This window comes from Mya arenaria, chromosome 15 (genome assembly GCF_026914265.1).
Source record: "Mya arenaria isolate MELC-2E11 chromosome 15, ASM2691426v1".
Lineage (NCBI taxonomy): Eukaryota > Metazoa > Mollusca > Bivalvia > Myida > Myidae > Mya > Mya arenaria.
The window spans coordinates 21,177,581-21,197,081 of NC_069136.1; the positions used below are offsets into that span (position 1 = coordinate 21,177,581).

Here is a 19,501-nt window from a genome sequence, read left to right on the forward strand (position 1 = left end):
TTGCCTCACAACATGGTCATCGTTAACCTTGTGTCTCTCAACATGGTCATCGTTAACCTTGTGTCTCTCAACATGGTCATCGTTAACCTTGTCCCTCACAACAGGGTCATCTTAAGCATTTTGCCTCTCAACAGAGTCATCGTTAACCTTGTACCTCACAACAGGGTAATCATTTACCTAGTGTCTCACAATAGGGTCATCGTTTACCTTGTGTCTCACAACATGGTCATTGTTAACCTTATATCTCTCAACATGGTCATCGTTAACCTTGTGCCTCACAACAGGGTCATCGTTAACCTTGTTTTTCACAACATGGTCATCGTTAACCTTGTCCCTCACAACAGGTTCATCTTAAGCATTTTGCCTCTCAACAGAGTCATCGTTAACCTTGTACCTCTATACAGGGTCATCGTTATCCTTGTGCCTCATAACAGGGTCTTTGTTAACTTTGTGCCTTTAACATGGTCTTTATTAACCTTGTGCCTCTCAACATGGTCATCGTTAACCTTGTGCCTCATAACAGGTTCATCGTTAACCGTGCGCCTCTTAACAGGGTCATCGTTATCCTTGTGCCTCTTAACATGGTCATCGTTAACCTTGTGCCTCTCAACAGGGTCATCGTTTACATTGTGCCCCTCAACAGGGTCTTTGTTAACATTGTGCCTCTTAACATGTTCATCTTTAACCTTGTGCCTCTCAACAGGTTCTTTGTTAACCTTGTGCCTCTTAACAGGGTTTTTGTTAGCCTTGTGCCTCTTAACAGGGTTTTTGTTAACGTTGTGCCTCTTAACAGGGTTTTTGTTAACGTTGTGCCTTTTAACATGGTCGTCGTTAACCTTGTGCCTCGCAACAGGGACTTCGTTAACCCTGTGCCTCTTAACAGGGTCTTGTTAACATTGTGCCTCTTAACAGGGTCTTTGTTAACCTTGTGCCTCTTGACAGGGTCATCGTTAACCTTCCGCCTCTCAACAGGGTCTTTTTGTAACCTTATGCCCCTTAACATGGCCATCGTTAACCTTGTGCTTCTCAACAGGGTCTTTGTTAAACTTGTGCCTCTTAACAGGGTCTTTGTTAATCTTGTGCCTATTAACAGGGTCTTTGTTATGTTTGTGCCTCTCAACAGGGTCTTTCTTAATCTTGCGCCTCTCAACAGGGTCTTTTTTAACCTTGTGCCTCTTAACATTGTCTTTGTTAACGTTGTGCCTCTCAACAGGGTCATCGTTAATATTGTGCCTCTTAACAGGGTCAGCGTTAACCTTGTCCCTCTTAACAGGGTCATCGTTAGCCTTGTGCCTCTCAACAGGGTCATCGTTAACCTTGTCCCTCTCAACAGGGTCATCGTTATCATTGCGCCTCTCAACAGGGTCATCGCTAACCTTGTGCCTCCTAAAAGGGTCATCGTTAACCTTGTCCCTCTCAACAGGGTCATTGTTAACCTTGTGCCTCTCAACAGGATCATCGTTAACTTAGTGCCTCTTAACATGGTCATCGTTAACCTTGTGCTTCTCAACAGGGTCATCGTTAACCTTGTCCCTCTCAACAGGATCATCGTTAACATTGCGCCTCTCAACAGGGTCTTCGCTAACCTTGTGCCTCTTAACAGGGTCTTTGTTAACCTTGTCCCTCTCAACAGGGTTATTGTCAACCTTGTGCCTCTCAACAGGGTCATCGTTAACCTTGTGCCTCTTAAAGCTGCACCCTCACAGGTTTACCGTTTTGACAAAAAAAAATATCATTTGTCTTGGAACGAGCTAATTTATAAGAAAATTCATGTAAAACAAAAATATAAAATTGATGACAGAACATTAGATGGCAGATGTTTATATTTAAGTCAAAAATTGATGTTTTATAAATTTTTCTTAAACCGTTAGTATCGGTTTAAGCCATAAAACATTAATTTTGGAACGGAAATATAAAAATCTGCGATCTGATCTTTTGTCAGCAGTCTTTTATGACTGGTTTGCAGATATTTACGCAAAACATTTGCTCATTCCAGGACAAAAAAAATAAATTGTCAAAACGGTAAATCTGTGAGAGTGCAGCTTTAACAGGGTCATCGTTTACCTTGTACTTCTCAACAGGGTCTTAAATAACAAATAAGACTTGTAAATATTTTGTAAACCTTGTTTTGCTGGATCTCGGGTGGATAGGGAGTTCTTCAGTTGTTGCTTTCTTAAATTTATAAAGACGCACGCTGCAATGATGATAAAAACCGACGCTGCTGTTCCAATCACAACACCAATTATTAATCCCACGTTGGTTTCATTCTCATCAATAGTTGGTGGACTGTACGTATGATTTGTTCGTCCGTTAAAGGAAATCACAAATCCTATGAAAGGAAAAAAACGCTGTATAAAACTTTTTTCGCTTTGGAAAGATTTATCTCATCTTAAGTCAGATTTCGTAATAACTTCCTACAACTTCGTACAAAAGTACGAGTTAATTGTACTGAACCTTACAGATATACTTACCATTAGCTATAACTATTGAAACAATATTTGACATAGCTCCCTTATTTCCAACCTCATCTAAAGCTCTGATGACCAAAAATGCCGTCTCGTTAAATTCTTTTTCAGTTGTTACAGAAATATCGACAGCCTCGTCTTCGCCTGAGTCTCTAGGGTCAAGGTTATGTTGACCAATGTTTAGAGCTTGAGCATTTTCAAAGTTATTTAACAAAGTGTTTAAGTCCGTTGCGTATCGGAGTTGATAAGATGTTGCTGAAAAGAAAACAAATAACTGTTTATCCAACTGCATTGTCATTTCAATACTCATTGTACATTTTCTTAATATCAAAGAAACTATGTTAATTGGAATATTAAATAAATTAACCTCAGATAATGTATAAGTGGAACAACATGTCAACATTTGCTATGTGAGCTTAGCATTTTGTTCAAGTTACCATTAAGAATTAGATTAAAAGTGCTACCCCTCGTTACTTTATAACATCTCTTGATCATTTACTTGCTTTCATTACTAGGGTAAATACGGTTAGCATGCCTAATGACATTACTCTGCCTACATATCAAAAACATACCGTGTAGGTATCGAGTCCACGATTTTTGTCCTTTTCAATGATCTTATGTATCTTTTGCTGCCTCTCTATGCGAGTTATTAATCCTACAGATCCTATTCAGATGTACTTTTAAAACAACAAAACATTTTACTTCATTTCTTGTTTTAAAAATAAAATGAAAATATAATTAACTTTTGCTGTGCTTAGCTGACAAAGAGATATGTTTACCTCGACCAGTGTAGCTGTCGCCACCCGTTGCAGTCCAGCGTATTGTAAAATGCCGGGTATTTTCATTCGTTTTAATATCTTCGATTCTGAGATCAGTAATTCGTCCAGGGGGTGTAGTATCCCCTATTGTTGTAGGAGATAATTCGACATCCGCAACGAGTGAAAACCTTTCAAAACTTTCCTCGATCACAATTTCCTTAAAAGCGTCTGTAAAATAAAGTTTGCTGGTTTAAATATAATGAAGCTACGTTAACATTATAGTGACGCACTTATTTAAAATCAATATATACACATGAATAACAAACATAAATTCCTTGCTTAATAATGCATTTATGGAAAAAAACAACATAACTGATAACAAGATTATAACCGTGTATTCAATAGCTGAAAACGCAAAAATATTAAATGTTTTGTGAATGGTAAAATATTTACTGTCTTTCATAATGTAGAAATACCGTAATTTCTGCACCTATATTTGAAAATGAACTCGGTTTCCTTCATAAGAACCATTGTTTTCGATATTTATTTATCCTTTTTGAAATATTAAAACAATATTATTAATTGTGGTCAATCTCATTTGGGGGTAAGAGTGCAACATAAATACAACACAATAGCAGATGGAACTAAACACTTTTAAATGAGATATGTTAATATTGATATAAAATTACATAAATACCCGCAATAAAAACAAATTAAACAGAGAAAACGTAATTCTAACATATAACACTTTATAATTTAAAACACAAAGTGCGACCACGTCCATATGTTGTTCGTTTTACCTGTATCGTAGTTGTTTGAGCAATTACCTGGGTTTATCGTTGCCGCACCCTCAATGCCACTCAGAAATATGATTGAATTTGCCTTCACACTGACTCGGGTTTCACTCCGGCCTTCTATTTGACATGTTAATTTTCCAGTGTAAGTTCCGTCGTCTGCTGTATTATCCTCACCTAAATACGTATGTTATTATTTGTTTTGTTTTTATGGTTGAATCATTAAAACTTATAAAAAGATTCTTTACAAAAAACTAAACCACTTTAGAATGTGCTACTTGTAATTATCATTGGTCTTTCGCTATTGCTATCAGATTTCATTGTGTTTCGCCGTAAAAAATGTTGATGCTAGCCCCCATTTAGTAGTCTCATTTCGTTAATTTGAGACAAGAAAAAGCTGAGAATTGTTACCTTTTCCATCGTCGTTTAAAATTGCAAAACAGTTTCCAGCCACGGCATCGACGCTGGCAGTGGCAACGACGTTGGCATTCAAAACAGGAGCGTTCCCCTTCAACACGTCCGTATACACAACGTTTTTCTTGAAACGTGTTGTTACGGTAACTTGTAGATTATCCTTTGATTTAGATTTCACATCGTACTCCCAGTTTATAGCTGTATCAGGATTTGTTTTACAACAATAAAATATGTCCCTTTCTAAAAAAAGTCAAGACAAATAACGACGGTTAGTAGGGATGATTCAACAAAAGTATTACGTTGAAAACAATAAGATCGAGATACTATATATAAGTTATACGCAGACTTGGGCATCTTCATGTTATCTTGACCTTTCGACATGGAACTTGGTCTTAACCTAATTTGTTTTCAAAATATTATAAACATGTACATTGCTTCGGAACTAAACCACACGATTCCGAGGTTGCTAAAATCAAAACCTCCGAAGTTCAGTAAAAGCCTAGAATTTTGTGTCGTATGTTTTAGACTGAAAACCTCAGCTATCAGATATCAAAACAAAAAAAAAACAATTTCAAGCATCACATGTGTTATTGAAGATACTTATGAAATAGTCGTGATTTGAAAAAAAAGAGTTTAACTTACGGGTAACTTTCCAGAAAACCTTGCCATAATGGGTGTCTCACTAATATGTGAACTGCTCTCATGGACGCTATTCCCTGCTCCTCTTATTTCAAAGTCGAAATGTGGTTTTGAGTTGCTTGGAAAAATGACAACTGTTGTGTTTAACCCCACCCCATCATCGATTGTGAAATTGAAATTCAGCACGCTGCTGTTCTTTAGCGTCCCTGATCTCATCTACAAGATACAATGATTTTAAATCTTAAAACAAAAATGGCAGCACGATTTCGTATCCCTTTTTAATGTATGATCCATATACATGTAATATAATTTGTTATGTGAGTCGAGTTAATGTTTGGCCCTTAAATTGTAAATCGGTACTTAGTGGTAAAATCCTTTGATATAGTCAACAATTAGCAGTTTAGTTTTCTTTCAACACTATTAGAGTGGTTGCAAAACACTATATGTACGGGTACTTATACTTGTGGACTACTTTGCGTGTGCTTCGTCGACAATGACCGCGTGCAATGCTTATATTTGAAGTTGAACAAGACTGCCATATCTTCCGCCGAAATAAGAACAGTATCAACTTCGCCGTACGACACAGGATTACAATTAAACAACTGACATTAACTAAGCTAATATTGCAAATACATTCATGGTTCCTACTGCACTCCTCCTCAATGAAACCAATTAATATTATTATGCAGATAGAAGACAATACTCCAAAGACTTTTTAAGTTATGCTTCGGACAAGAATTCATTATGAAAATAACCAAAGGGTAATAACTAAAAAAAACCTGCACCCAGTGTCATGGTTGTTTTGCACTGCACTTTTCCTAAATGTGATACATATATGTATTTTGTTAGATGTCAATACAAAGATTTTTCAAGTTATGCACCAGATAAAAAATAAGCATGAAAATTAACAATGGGCAATAACTCATATACTGCAGCCAGAGTAATTGTTCCCTTGCACTTCACTTCCTCAATGAGATCTATCTGTATATGCAGTTTGAAGTCAATACTCCAAAGACTTACAAGTAATATTCAAGAAAAGATTGCCCGGACACAAACACGCACACTCCCACAGACGCACAAACCCTCACTATTACTATATCCTCTTTCGCTGGTAGATAATATAATAAAAGAAAAGATGTATCCGAGTATCAAAGATTGTACAAGGTCCGGATTACACCATTCACATAGTCTAGTACACTTGGTGCTTTGTAACTTCTCTGTTTACTTATTTCAAAACATTAATATTGTAACTTACCTCCTCCGATTTACATCCGCCCCCAGTTATACTGTTCGACAATGCTTTTGACAAGACAGAAACAAACGTAATATTTCCTCCAATCTCAAGAAAAAGACTTTTCCCGCCAGTATTTCTCGACACGTTGGCGAGTCTTACAGAAGACTGAGAGGTGATAGCGACTGTGTGAATCAGTATGCCCAGATCTTTAGCTCTGTTCGTCTGCTCTGTTATTGTTTCAATACTAGTATCTTCGCCATCAGACATAAGAATAATCTCCGAATGTTTTGTGGATGTGGGAAAGTTTTTTTCGATTTCCTGAAGTAAAAACTATGGATAAGTAATAGCCTGTGATTTTGTATCTATTTTTAAAGCATAAATAACTCTGGCTTGCAACATAAGATTTTCGTTACCAAACCTTTTTTAACTTTTTTGTCTTGAATCTGCATTTTAATCTATTAATAGAAAAACTTTGTTACAAGTATTCCATTCTTAAACAGACCATACATATTGCTCATGTGATTCATCACGTCCTTAGTCTCTTCCGCATGAACGTATATAATAAGTATACATATGTGCTGATAAAATCTATTTTATATAGCCTTCATTGTCTTTTAATAGAAATGATGCTTTTAACAATTTAAAAGACATTGAAGGAGGAGATCCTACATCTATAGCAAGCTTGAGTCCACATCCGATACAAGTACCGCCACTCGGATCCTTTGGGAGAGCATCTACTAGAGCATCCCTCGTAGCTTCACTGTCGACCTTAGTGATAGCTGTAGAATAATTCGGGTAAATGTGTTTTCTTCAGTAATGCATTGTATTTGAAATATTATGTGTTTATGCCAACTGGTTACGCAATAAGAATGGGCAGTTTGTACATTTGTACTTAAATTCAAGGCACTCATTCCATTACATAGCTCATTCATGGCCGAAAGGTTTTATACAATGGCACAATTAAAATCTACGGAGTAGATTTTATAGTTACAAAATGTTTTCACGTTGATCCTCATTATGATATAATCAGACTGAATCTTAATGTGAAGTTTATTTTGGCTCTAAATATAATAATAAATTTGGATTAACGTTACCGTTTTTTCTTCGCCAGTTATTTTTTGTTTATTTTGGAACTACATTCCTTGTAGAGTAATAAGTTTTGATTTGTTAAAATTGTTATTTTGACTTTTGGCGCGAACTCAAGTTTTCTTCATTCTGTATTTTGTGTCAAAACGGATCACATCGTTTATTTTAAAAAAATACTGACACTTAAAATAATGCGGAGCTTTGTACATCGTTTTTTAATATTCAATATTTAAATTTATGGATTATGTTATAATCTGGAGCTCGATATCAAAAGGAGTAATTTGAAAATTCTCGGATCTGAGGAGTTTAGTGTTTGGACATAAATTTGCTTATAATTAATTGATAAACATAGTTGGCACAATGTCCGAAAAAGAATAAGAAAGAAACAATTATTGCACTGCGAGGATGGACTGCAAACAATTGAATACGGGACTGACTGAAGACTCCTTGAAAGCTAAGGTTGTAAACAAAGATTGCGTACCGATGGACGTTTGTACGACAGATATGTCCGGGAACAAGGTTTCGGAGGGGTTGACAAAGATTGTTGTTTCTTTTGGCCAGACGTTTTCGTTGAGGGAGTAAGGAACGACGGAGCATTTAAGATCGGTAACGTTGTAGGTTACAAACTCCCGGACATTCCATTACTGGACAGTCGTGACGTTCAAGTTCTGGGGTTGACTTCGTTTATGTTGGGGTCGGTTTGTGGGTGTAAGTTCGGGTCGGTATTGGGACGTGAAGGCGCGGTAGCTGGATTTAAAGGCTAGTAGGAGGTGGAATAACGTCGTCAGATGAAATGAGAGTTGGCACAGCTCGAAGAAGAAGAAGAATTTTTACATAGACAGAAGAACGAGGTGGAGGAAATTCGTGCAAGAATTCGACAAAAGAAACAGTCACTTGTTTAGTTACGAGGTGAGGTGTTGTCCTAAACTTCGAAACATGATTTTGTAAATGATATAGGCTTTTGACTTTAAAATGGTTTAAGAAAACATAAGCGTTTGAAAACGCCAAGTCAGAAACTCATTAACTTGGTCTGGATATTTTTATCACATTGATATTGATAGTAGGGGTTCCGATTCTGAGTCTAGCAGTGATACTACCACTAGCAGTTGCATTCAGTTAAAGAAGTTAAAACACAAATAGAAATACTCTAGCAAAAATGTAAGGGAGTCTGAGGAAACTCTGGCTCTGATAAAAAAACAACAACAGGAAGACTAAGTCTAAGAGATCTGGCACTTTGGCTTAAGCAAGTGACCGTGTAACTCATAAAGAAAATTATCTTCAATCTCATTTGCGATATAAATCTGTAAGTGATGCTTTTACTTTTGATAAGTTAGATTTGAATCTGGTTTGTTGCTGGGAGTTAATTTCAAAATTGTCCCTTGCTAAGTCTGAGAGGAAGGCCAGGTAAGAATTGTTGAAAAGATTGATGTCATGTCATGTCACTATGTTAAAAAGCAAGTGGTTTCAAAACCTAGCTTTGCAAATAAGGTGTCAAAGGAAAAGGGGGAAACTACTGAGAATTATCGTACATGGTTTTGAAGTCAATACCAACGAAACAAATGTTCACAAAAACACCCCATACTCGTTATTAAAGGTGTATTGAGGTTGGCACAACATACTTGCGCATCATGTTGGATTAAAGATAAAGTAAAATTAAAACATCCTGAATGTTCCAGTGCATGTCCACATGCGCAATTAACTAATATTATTGTTGTTATTTGAAAGAAAGAAGAAATGCAAATGATGAATTAGTTGACCTGTTTCTAGTGGAAGGTCGATTCTGAAAAGGATTCATATATTGAGACATGTGTTTGCACGCACTCTTTTAGATGGACGGTTTGCATGGTCACAAAAGTAATTGGAAAATATAGTAAAATTGATCAGGTAAAACATAACGAAAGGGTTTGTGAATCTGGTGTGTACAACTTAAAAGGTTGTAGAATTCCCGTTAATGATAGATTTGACACTGAATTAATAAGGCGTTTGCTTGGTCCTGATTATGATGATCTTTTAGTTAGGGATTTTTTGAAGTATGGGTTTCCCATAGGAATTAAAGGAGGTGATGTAGAGAACTTTTAACTTGATTCGTGGAAGTACAAAAATCATTGCGGTGCTAATGAATTTCCTAATGAAATTGAGAAATATTTAGGAAAGGAAAGTAAGGACTGTCGCATTTTAGGTCCGTTTAAGACAGATTACTTTTCTTCAAATTTAAAAGTTTCACAGTTGAATTCGGTTCCGAAGAAGGAAACTTCTGAGCGTAGTGTGATGTTTGATTTGTGTATGCCTAAAGGCTATATGATGTGAATGATTTCTTTGAGAAGGATTAGTACTTAGGAAAAAAGTTGTAATTAGTTTTCCCCAAAATGGGTGATTTTTTTCAGCCAATCAAAGCTCAGGTCCAGGTTGTCTCTTATTTAAGAAGAATTTGAAAAATGCATAAAGACAACTAAGTATTTGTCCTAGCAATTACAGTTTGGTAGCCTTTTGTTGGAAAAAAGCATATTTTCTGTGGCACAGTGTTAAGTATGGGTCTGAGATCAGCAGCACCAATATGTCAAAGAGTAATAAATGCAGTTGCTTGCATTATGTATCGAATAGGAGTTTTTATTTTGAATTATGGAGATGATTTGGCTTGAGCTTAAACGCCTTCGGAAGTAATGATTTTTTCAGGTGTTTTATTAAATGCCAAGACGATGCCAATGGATGTGACGCCTGAACTTTTCACAGAAATAGGTTATTTGGTGAAGTTATGGTTGGCTAAGAAGGAGGCATCGTTGAGAGAGCTCAAATCGTTGATAGGAAAATTTAATTTTGTTGTAAGGCCGGTTAGGGTTTGAGTTCTTGCCTCATATGCTTGTTCCTATTCCCATAGAAGTAACAAAGGACGTTCAATGGTAGGATAGATTTTGTGCCAGTACAATGGATTATATATCATGGAGTATACCGAGAGGTCTATGCCAGACGCTATTTTGTCTACAGACGCTTGTATGTCGGGATGTGGAGATTTTTATCAAGGAAGTTATTTTCATACCGAGTTTCCAACTCATGTACTGGAAAATGGTTTTGACATAGCTGGACTGAAATTACTTGGAATTGTTGTAGCTTTACGACTTTGGTCATGCAAGGAATAAAGGTTGTAACTTATTGTGAAAATGATGCAGTGTGTCAGATTTTGAATACAGGGATATCAAGAAGTCTTGATTTACAAGAAGGTTTGAAAGAAGTTTGTTTTTAACTGCAGTTACTCAGTGTGATATAAGAGCAATTCATTTTTCTTGTACAGGAAATCGGGTAGTAGAAACAATTTAATTTTGTGAACGGGTTTTAAAAACCCCTTTATTGAATATATACCTGGTTCTTGCCTATTTCAGTCTTTTCTTACATAATTAACTAGGATCGAATCGTTTATTTAAGAAGAAATATAAAAAACCCTCCCTTCTCTCCCTTTTTTTATAAATTTATATTTAATATTATTTTAAATTTTGTATATCATTTGATATATAATCTGGCGTCATAATTAATATTATAAAATCATTACATGTTTAATTTCGATTGCGTTTGTGTGAATTATATTTTGTGTTTATATATATATGACATAGCATGTTTATGTTTGTATGTAATGTTTTGTTTGTCGTATAATATTATTTTGCTTGACATTTAGTCTGCTTGCTTCACTTATGCTTATCAATGTTGCTTGATATCTATTTGTGTTCTACTTACTGTTTGCTTGCTAAATGTACTGTTGCTAAATGCTAATATTGATTATTGTTTTTGTGGTCCTCTATGCCTAAATCTTGAATAAAATTTCTATTAATCTGCCTGACTTGTTGTATTTATCTTATAAGTGATAAAACATAGTTAGAAAGTGTGAATTCGTACAGAACTTTAAGACACATTGACAAAGAAACTGAAAAATCGCTCTTTACCTTTCTTGAATTTTGCATCGGAACTAAACCACACGATTCCGAGGTAGCTATCGGCACAAATCTCCTCTTCACTCTTTATTATGTATTTTCCAGCCTCATGCAAGCGTACTATGCGCCTTGGTGTGCTCTGTATGAAATGAGTTACATTTAAGCAGCTGCCACATAGAACAACAACCTCAAATCGATTATCTTTAAGCGTTTTATTCTAATAGTAAATTGGGAAAATCAGTGCTACTAAGATAGGGAAAATGCAGCTTTTAAATGGCTTGTCTCATCGGGCGAGGAAGAGGACATACACTGAGAAGATTCGTTCATCTTCATCCTGTTTCTGATGCAGAGAGATTGGTCAAAATCTCTGGGAAATGTTACAGTATATAAATTACACCACGTTAAACCCCCTATCCATATTGTTGTGATTGCGGTTTCATCGGGTCTGTCAAAAAATCGAAACCCAACTGTAATGAACAACCCTTCCATGTTGAATCATATCCAAAGTGTTTTAACGAAAGGGATCTTATGTTAAGGTCATACCTTATTCATACTACTAGATGTATCCAGGACAAACACCTTTCTGCTTTTTGCCTCCTGTAAAATGGTGAATACTGGTGTAGTGTCGGTGTTTTCGGGGAGAGGTTCACTGTGGACTACAATTAAACCACATAACAATATTAGCACTTCTCTAGTTGTTTCCACAGAGTAAAATGTTGAGTGTATACAGCATGATCCACAATATTTTCAGAGGACAGTTTTTATATCAATGATGTACACTGATATAATAAGCTCGACGTGATTTGCCCAATTGGAAATGACGTTTTAAAGTGTCACTCTTATTCAAAATGAATACATACACATGTATAACAAACATCACTTTTGAGTGACAAATCTTTAACTGCTTACTAAATAATGCATTTATGGAAAATATGATACTGATTACAATACTGCAACATTGTATTTAATAGCTGAAAACCCCAAATTATTAAATGATTGGTGAATGCTAAAAGATTTACAGTGATCTTCTATTGTCTCAGAAGGTAGAAATACCGTGTTTTCTGCACCTTTTTTCAAATTAAACGCAGTATCCTTCATAAGAACCATTGCTTTCGACAGTTATTAGTCCTTTTTGGTAAATTAAAACAATTGTATTAAATATGGAAAATCTCATTTGGGAGTAACAGTGCATCTTTAAATATCGTTTATAATAATAACATTTTATTTCTCAGTGTTAAACGCCAAAACGTAACTTCTTTCTTTACCAGGAGCTAAAATTATTGATAGCCTAAGTTTAAAAGGTAAAGTCGACAGAGTAATCAGGCAAGCATAGTTCATAAGAATTACCATTTGGACAAGGAAATTCAAGATCGCATTAATGCTTGCAGAAGTTAAATAAGTTTATAAAAGAGTTATTTACCTCCCTTAAAATCTGGATGTTCTCTCATGACAGCCCACACGCTCTTGTGGTCACAGTAAAGGTTCTGCTTATTTGTTGCAAGTCTGTTGTGTCTTCTCGTTTCAGGTGCATCTTCAGTATCGTCACAAAACAGGTCAAGCTGTAATAGAATTTATATGATAGTGAACCCCAATCATAATTTTATTTAATTGTCTTAATTATTACAAAGGCGCGTTTAAACGCGTTGGTGCAGACGGTTATTTTAAAGGATCATTTAACAGAGTAATTCTGACAATGAGCTAGACTAGTACAGGTATCCAACGAAATAAACTTGAAACGTTTGGAAGACAGGTTTAACTATGATTTCTTCATGCAACTATACGTTCCTGAACAGCTCTACAACATACTTGGTCCACGAATTGATTGTCCATGATGGACGCCCGTGCTGCTGGTTGTGTTAGATCAGGACAGAATCGACAACCAGGGTGTATACGTCTTGTTGAGTCATTGGTATCACACAATGGGCTAGCCTTACAGTCTGTACCGAACCCCACACGGCCTCTGATGTTCTCACTGCAGCTGAAGTGGAAATGCGTTAGAATCAACGTGTACTAGGATAAGGTTTTTATATTTTCAAAGTACGCAAACAGACAAATACAAAACATTAAAATTGCTTGTAATAAAATCGAATTAAAATTATAGTGGTCTCTTGCTTTAACAGTGTTTTATATAGTATTGGTAAAGTATACATTAAATAAATTGAACATCATTAGACATAAGTTGTGATAATAGTAAATTCTGAAGTTAAGTTATAAGTCTGTTCACAATGATTTCATTCACTTTTTGTTGCTGTACAATCAGTTTCAGTTTAGACCTTTATGAATATTCCTGTTACCTTGTGGGTTTCCACTTCCCTCCAGCTTGGTAGAAATGCCCTTTGGACTCCTCATCAGTACCATATTCCGGAAACACGCCCCACCGTAGCTGTGCCCATTCGTGAACGAGAACATTCTCTGCGAAAATAACCGTCAACATATATATTTTTCATGATAGGAGAGTAGAACGAAAAGTCAGTAAAACCATTAACTTATGTTAAAATACAGTAAATCACTCCAGACAAGACACAAAAACATTCAATACACATACAATTGTATTTTCTATTAGTAAAAAATGAGGACATTGTTTTCGTTATACATGTATGTTTTATATGCATTCGTCTCGCATTTCGACTGGCAAATGTATAATAAAAATCCTTTCGCTTTTGGTATTTGTTAAACAGATTGTTCAAAACTTATAAACTCTATTGAGGCAGATAATAATGTCAAATAAAAATGTTATTTTATTGCATTTGCATTATATTTCATTGTTTAATTTTTGCAATACCATCCGTGCGTTGCATCCACATTTTAAAAAGTGTTTCATTGATAATGCAACTGGGAATGATACAAGTAGTACGGTTTCAAATTAAATTATTTGGCATAATTCCAGCAATGACGAACTGATACATACTCTGCTCTTTGGTCTTTTTAACGTAATGAAGGAGTACGAGTGATGTACGAGACGAACTCACCCACACAACGGTATTTACAAGATTTTTATAATTAGGAAGGCCATTATCTAATGTTGTTAAAACTTATGGCCCGACCAAATTGTAGAATAATAATGTGTGTCGAAATGATATATAATCAACATCGATTACTTTCTGCTATCTTGTAATCGTGATTGATTTCTTTCTCCTATCTTGTAATCGACATCGATTTCTTTGTGCTATCTTGTAATCGACATTGATTACTTTCTGCTATGTTGAAATCGACATCGATTACTTTTTGCTATCTTGTAATCGACATCGATTACTTTCTTCTGTCTTGTAATCGACATCGACTACTTTCTGCTATCTTGTAATTGATGTCGATCTTGGCGCGGAAATGCAACAACAACGCGAAGGGTGTAAATGAAAACTGATTTTTCTCTGATAGCATATTCAAGTCTTGGTAGACAGATATAAAAATATTGCGCTAACATAGTTTTGAACAAAGGAGTATTATACATTGTAAGTCACATGGAATATTTTAGTCCCATATTTCCATCCAATCACAATCGATCAGTCTTATCGTGTTTTCCAAAGTCAGTCCTTGATTTGTTCATGACGAATGATAAGGGAAGATAAGTGTACGTTCCTCCTTGCCCACAAACATCATTGCCAAATGTCCTAGGGGTTATCAGTTGCCCGTCTTCTATCTGCATGAAAATAATTTGAAACAGATGCGGGTATAATGAAAAGGAAGGTGTTTTCAAGGATGGCAATCATTGATACATCTAATTCTTTTATTTTTCTTTCTAATGCGTAATTGATAATTATTATTATAGTTTTGCCGAAAGACATCGAGTTTGTCATCTGTCTGTCTCAATGTCTGGACCAACATCATTAATAACAAGGTGATTCAAAGCCACGATTTGTACTAGGAAGCTTATATTAATTATTCTACACTACACATACTACTGTATGCCTCGTTTAAAAGAGTCAAGCTTTATACCAGGAAGGTTATATTAATTACGACGACACCTGTGTATTTTTTTAAAAGAGTAACAAACCATCATCATCATCATCATCATCATCATCATCAAAATTACGTTTTTATCACTTCTTTATGTTGATTTCATCTCAATATGCAGCATTCCAGTCAAAAACTGCTTTATTATTGTACATGTACAAGATAATAATTTACTTTCAATTATATAAACACAATGAGTCACGAAACGTATCTGTGCTGTTAGTTTTTACACCAGTTTTGGAAATTGTTATATATTGGCTATTAACATCTCTAAATTGGCATTGGTATTTCACTATTTGATAAACAGGTGATGATGTAACGTACCGGCTGTATCTTCCATCGGTGTCGTTGAATTTATATGGATCGCTCTTTAATATAATTTTCCTCAGGCTAATTTGCCTTACGATTGAAACAAGTGATTAAATACCTGAACACCTGTCAGAACACTTATCACAATGCTCTGTGACTAACGAAGATACCAAGTATTTGACTCCTGGAGATCCAAGCTCTGGTCACCAGACTAGATCGCAATGCCTTATGTATCTGGCTACTTGAACAGGAACACAACAAAACCCCAAGACGTGCCAAGTTTCGGATGCTATTCCATGCCACAGTATCTCTTGGGCGTACTCGCCTGGACCCTTGTCATCACACATATCGCAGTGCCCTGTATCCAACACGGTATGAGGCTTATTGGAGTTTCCAGCCACCAGCTCCGTTCACCAGACTAGATCGCAATGCCCTATGTATCTGGCTACTTGAACAGGAACACAACGAAACCCCAAGACGTGCCAAGTTTCGGATGCTATTCCATGCCACAGTATCTCTTGGGCGTACTCGCCTGGACCCTTGTCATCACACATATCGCAGTGCCCTGTATCCAACACGGTATGAGGCTTATTGGAGTTTCCAGCCACCAGCTCCGTTCACCAGACTAGATCGCAATGTCCTATGTATCTGGCTACTTGAACAGGAACACAACAAAACCCCAAGACGTGCCAAGTTTCGGATGCTATTCCATGCCACAGTATCTCTTGGGCGTACTCGCCTGGACCCTTGTCATCACACATATCGCAGTGCCCTGTATCCAACACGGTATGAGGCTTATTGGAGTTTCCAGCCACCAGCTCCGTTCACTAGACTAGATCGCAATGTCCTATGTATCTGGCTACTTGAACTTGAACACAAAGAAACCCCCAAGACGTGCCAAGTTTCGGATGCTATTCTATGCCACAGTATCTCTTGGGCGTACTCGCCTGGACCCTTGTCAGCACACATATCGTGGTGCCCTGTAGCCAATACGGTATGAGGCTTACTGGAGTTTCCAGCCACCAGCTCCGTTCACCAGACTAGATCGCAATGCCCTATGTATCTGGCTACTTGAACTGAAACACTAGATTAACCTATAGATATGAAGTTCCTGGTGTCTTTAAATCCCTCAGATTACAATGCCCTGTGATCAATATTCAACAGCCAGAATGTCAAGAATCTTATTTACAGCCTTCAAACGGCGATTTCCGGTTTACTGCTTGAACTTACCTCGACGGCGGTCAGACACAGAATGACTATTTCAGCTGACCGACGCTATTATATACACACTGGGCGTACGAGTTTATTATTATAAATTCCACTTTCACGGGTGCGAAACAGTGGCTCCAGCTCTTTTAAGAGCTAGAGCAAAAGAACGGACATTATCAAGAAAGGTAAGTATGACGTGTTATTTTATCTAATATCACAATTATGAGGGCTTATTTGAGAAATCGGGGAATGCAGTGCCATATAAATATCTTCACACGCGTTTCGGTTATTCTGTAAACATATTGCTTATGGAGTAATAAGATCGAATCTCCCATCAAGCACTCGCATGTTTACAAACGGAAGTAGAACATTTTCACCAATTTACACTCAAGAAGCTTACATTTAAGATGAAACCAGTATTATCGAGTGCTTTTAATTTGTCGGGAATAAAAATGACGGCCTGTTTACAGGAATAAGCATGTAAATACTCTGTTTTGGGGTTGAGCTGGGGCTAAAAGCCAGAGAGCTTGAGCCAAAGCGTGGAGGATGAGCCAATACGCTGTATAATAATGCACTCAACTCGGCATATTTGGAATAGTTGAAGTTCTGTATTTAATACTAGTATAAGTAATCTTGCAAAGATGCGGTTGCGCTACAATGATTACACAAGCCTTCAAACTGCATTTGGCACACGTTAAACTTTTGAATGACAGGACACTGCTTTGAAAGACATTGATGTAAACGTGCTTATACGTATGTTCCTACCTTGAAGTGTCCGCGCTCGGATTGTTTGACTGGCTGGGCTTCTCCCTGTTGTGACCAGGATATTGGAACGACGATGTTGATCTGACCGAAATACACACGTTCTTCAGTAGCTCTGAATAGCAGTCGAGATGCAGCAGTGAAGATATCCTAGAGAAATGAGTAAATGTTTGACGACTTCCGGATGATATTTTGATCAGTATGCAACAAAGAGGATTGCAAAAAGTGTGCTGCGAAAGTTGGTATAGTAATTAGCCCAACAGAAAATCTTAATTTAAATATGCTAATTAACTTGATTTTCGGTTTCAAAGAAAAGGTGTTGTTGTTGTTTTATTTGCGTAGATACCACCATTAAACGAGTGTGTACAATAAGAGAGAAGTTACTGCCTATAACCATTATATAATCATATCATAATTGCATAAAATGCAGGTTTGAGGTCTGTTATAGAGGTAAGTTAACGAACAAACGCCAGACGTAAACGGTTAATAACGTGTATTATTCATAATGTCCACGTGCCTTCAACAACTGTCAGTTTTACATGTGTAGGGTTGTAGCTAAACGTTATGGAAGGGTACTGCACCCTGTCCTTTTTTGTAAGCACCCTTTGCCCTCATGGAGACAAGAATAGGCATAGGCACATTTCTGCCTTTATAGAATTTAATGCTGAATGTCATTTCTATTTTTTTTCTTTTGATTAATAGTTAAATGATTATAAATTCATACAATCTTGACATATATGGCAGATGAAAGCTAATAAAACCTAATTCCTAACATTTTCCGTGAAATGCAGAGAATGCTTAGTCTTCATAGCCCGATAAAATGTGCCCTTTTCTCCCTTTTCACCCTGTTCCTCTTCTAAGGCACTTTGTCCCATTCAAAATCATATTAAACCCTAAGTAAGCATACCCGGGTTATATACTTATCGGATATAAGAATGACATTGGTTCAACTGTTGATTCCCTTTTTATAATATTCAAAAATCCTGCCAAGATGAGAACTATACATCACAAACAAATGATTCAAAAATATGTTTCTTTTTGACGAACAAGAATCCAACTGGTCAGGTCATTAAAAGTTGCCCCCATGAAGTTTTTTGATACTGAGTATTGTTTTCATAATATAAACAACGTGAGACTGCTAAAATTTAAACCAAAATAGCATGCCAAAATGTTAAATTAAAATTTAAAACATCTCAAAATTTTATTTTTTATTAAGAGTTGAGGTAGAAACTTTTCTAAAGTTAAACAAATATCCAATGCAATATGTATTGGTGTAATAAGTTGACAAGTTTTGCATTCAAATAACTCAGTTCATGATATCATAAATAAATGTTATTATCAGACAAAGAAATTGATCACCAGAGAGAAGACAGACAGAATTGTTAAGTGTCGTAAACATACGTGCAATCTATTTTTAAACACGATATAGAAATTCTTCAAGTTTTAATGTATCCACACAGAAAAGAAACTAAACTTATTTAACAGGGTTTTTACATCATTCGCTCAATTATTACGATTATCTGGACTTCCAGCCATATCATTGTATAGCTTATCAGAGGCGTAGCCAGGCCTTACTGAATGTTACGCACGAAAGGGGAAGGATGTGGGAGGGGAAATATCCCTGTAGCCGGTGGGGGTTCGGGGGGCCTCCCCAGGGGAAAAAATGGAAAATGGAACTAACATGTTGAGCTCTGAGGTGTATTTGGAGGGATTTATAGGTTCGAGGCGGTCGACTTTGTAGTTACTAAGTGATTGATTTAGGCTCAGTAACTTTAGCTGATTTTCCTTTTATTCTGGTATCAGTTTTTAGCTAAGCCCTCAACTTTGATGCCATTTTTGGCCATAATTATTTATTTTTTTCATTTTTGAAATTGATGTTACGCACATTCGTAAGTGCGTAACGCTGGCTATGCCCCTGCTTATCTATTATCTATGTTAAAGAAATAGTCTTACCCTTTAATTT

The 19,501-nt window shown here is 36.4% G+C and overlaps 1 protein-coding gene across 1 annotated transcript in view; it reads right to left on the bottom strand.

The window, feature by feature from the left end:
• Window positions 1-17,935, bottom strand: part of LOC128219187 (calcium-activated chloride channel regulator 1-like) — a 36,793-nt gene extending 18,858 nt beyond the window's left edge. Inside the window, exons 1-15 of the mRNA XM_052927000.1 lie at window positions 17,923-17,935; window positions 17,542-17,622; window positions 13,602-13,719; window positions 13,114-13,285; window positions 12,728-12,866; window positions 11,851-11,963; window positions 11,320-11,446; window positions 6,974-7,083; window positions 6,326-6,622; window positions 5,074-5,286; window positions 4,429-4,671; window positions 4,051-4,194; window positions 3,245-3,451; window positions 2,472-2,720; window positions 2,123-2,329 (exon numbers count right to left, since the gene is read on the bottom strand). Of these exons, the coding sequence (XP_052782960.1) occupies window positions 4,624-4,671; window positions 5,074-5,286; window positions 6,326-6,622; window positions 6,974-7,083; window positions 11,320-11,446; window positions 11,851-11,963; window positions 12,728-12,866; window positions 13,114-13,285; window positions 13,602-13,719; window positions 17,542-17,622; window positions 17,923-17,935 (1,431 nt within the window). The 3' untranslated portion in view covers window positions 2,123-2,329; window positions 2,472-2,720; window positions 3,245-3,451; window positions 4,051-4,194; window positions 4,429-4,623. The remainder of the gene's footprint in view (window positions 1-2,122; window positions 2,330-2,471; window positions 2,721-3,244; window positions 3,452-4,050; window positions 4,195-4,428; window positions 4,672-5,073; window positions 5,287-6,325; window positions 6,623-6,973; window positions 7,084-11,319; window positions 11,447-11,850; window positions 11,964-12,727; window positions 12,867-13,113; window positions 13,286-13,601; window positions 13,720-17,541; window positions 17,623-17,922) is intronic.
• Window positions 17,936-19,501: the final 1,566 nt, after the last annotated feature.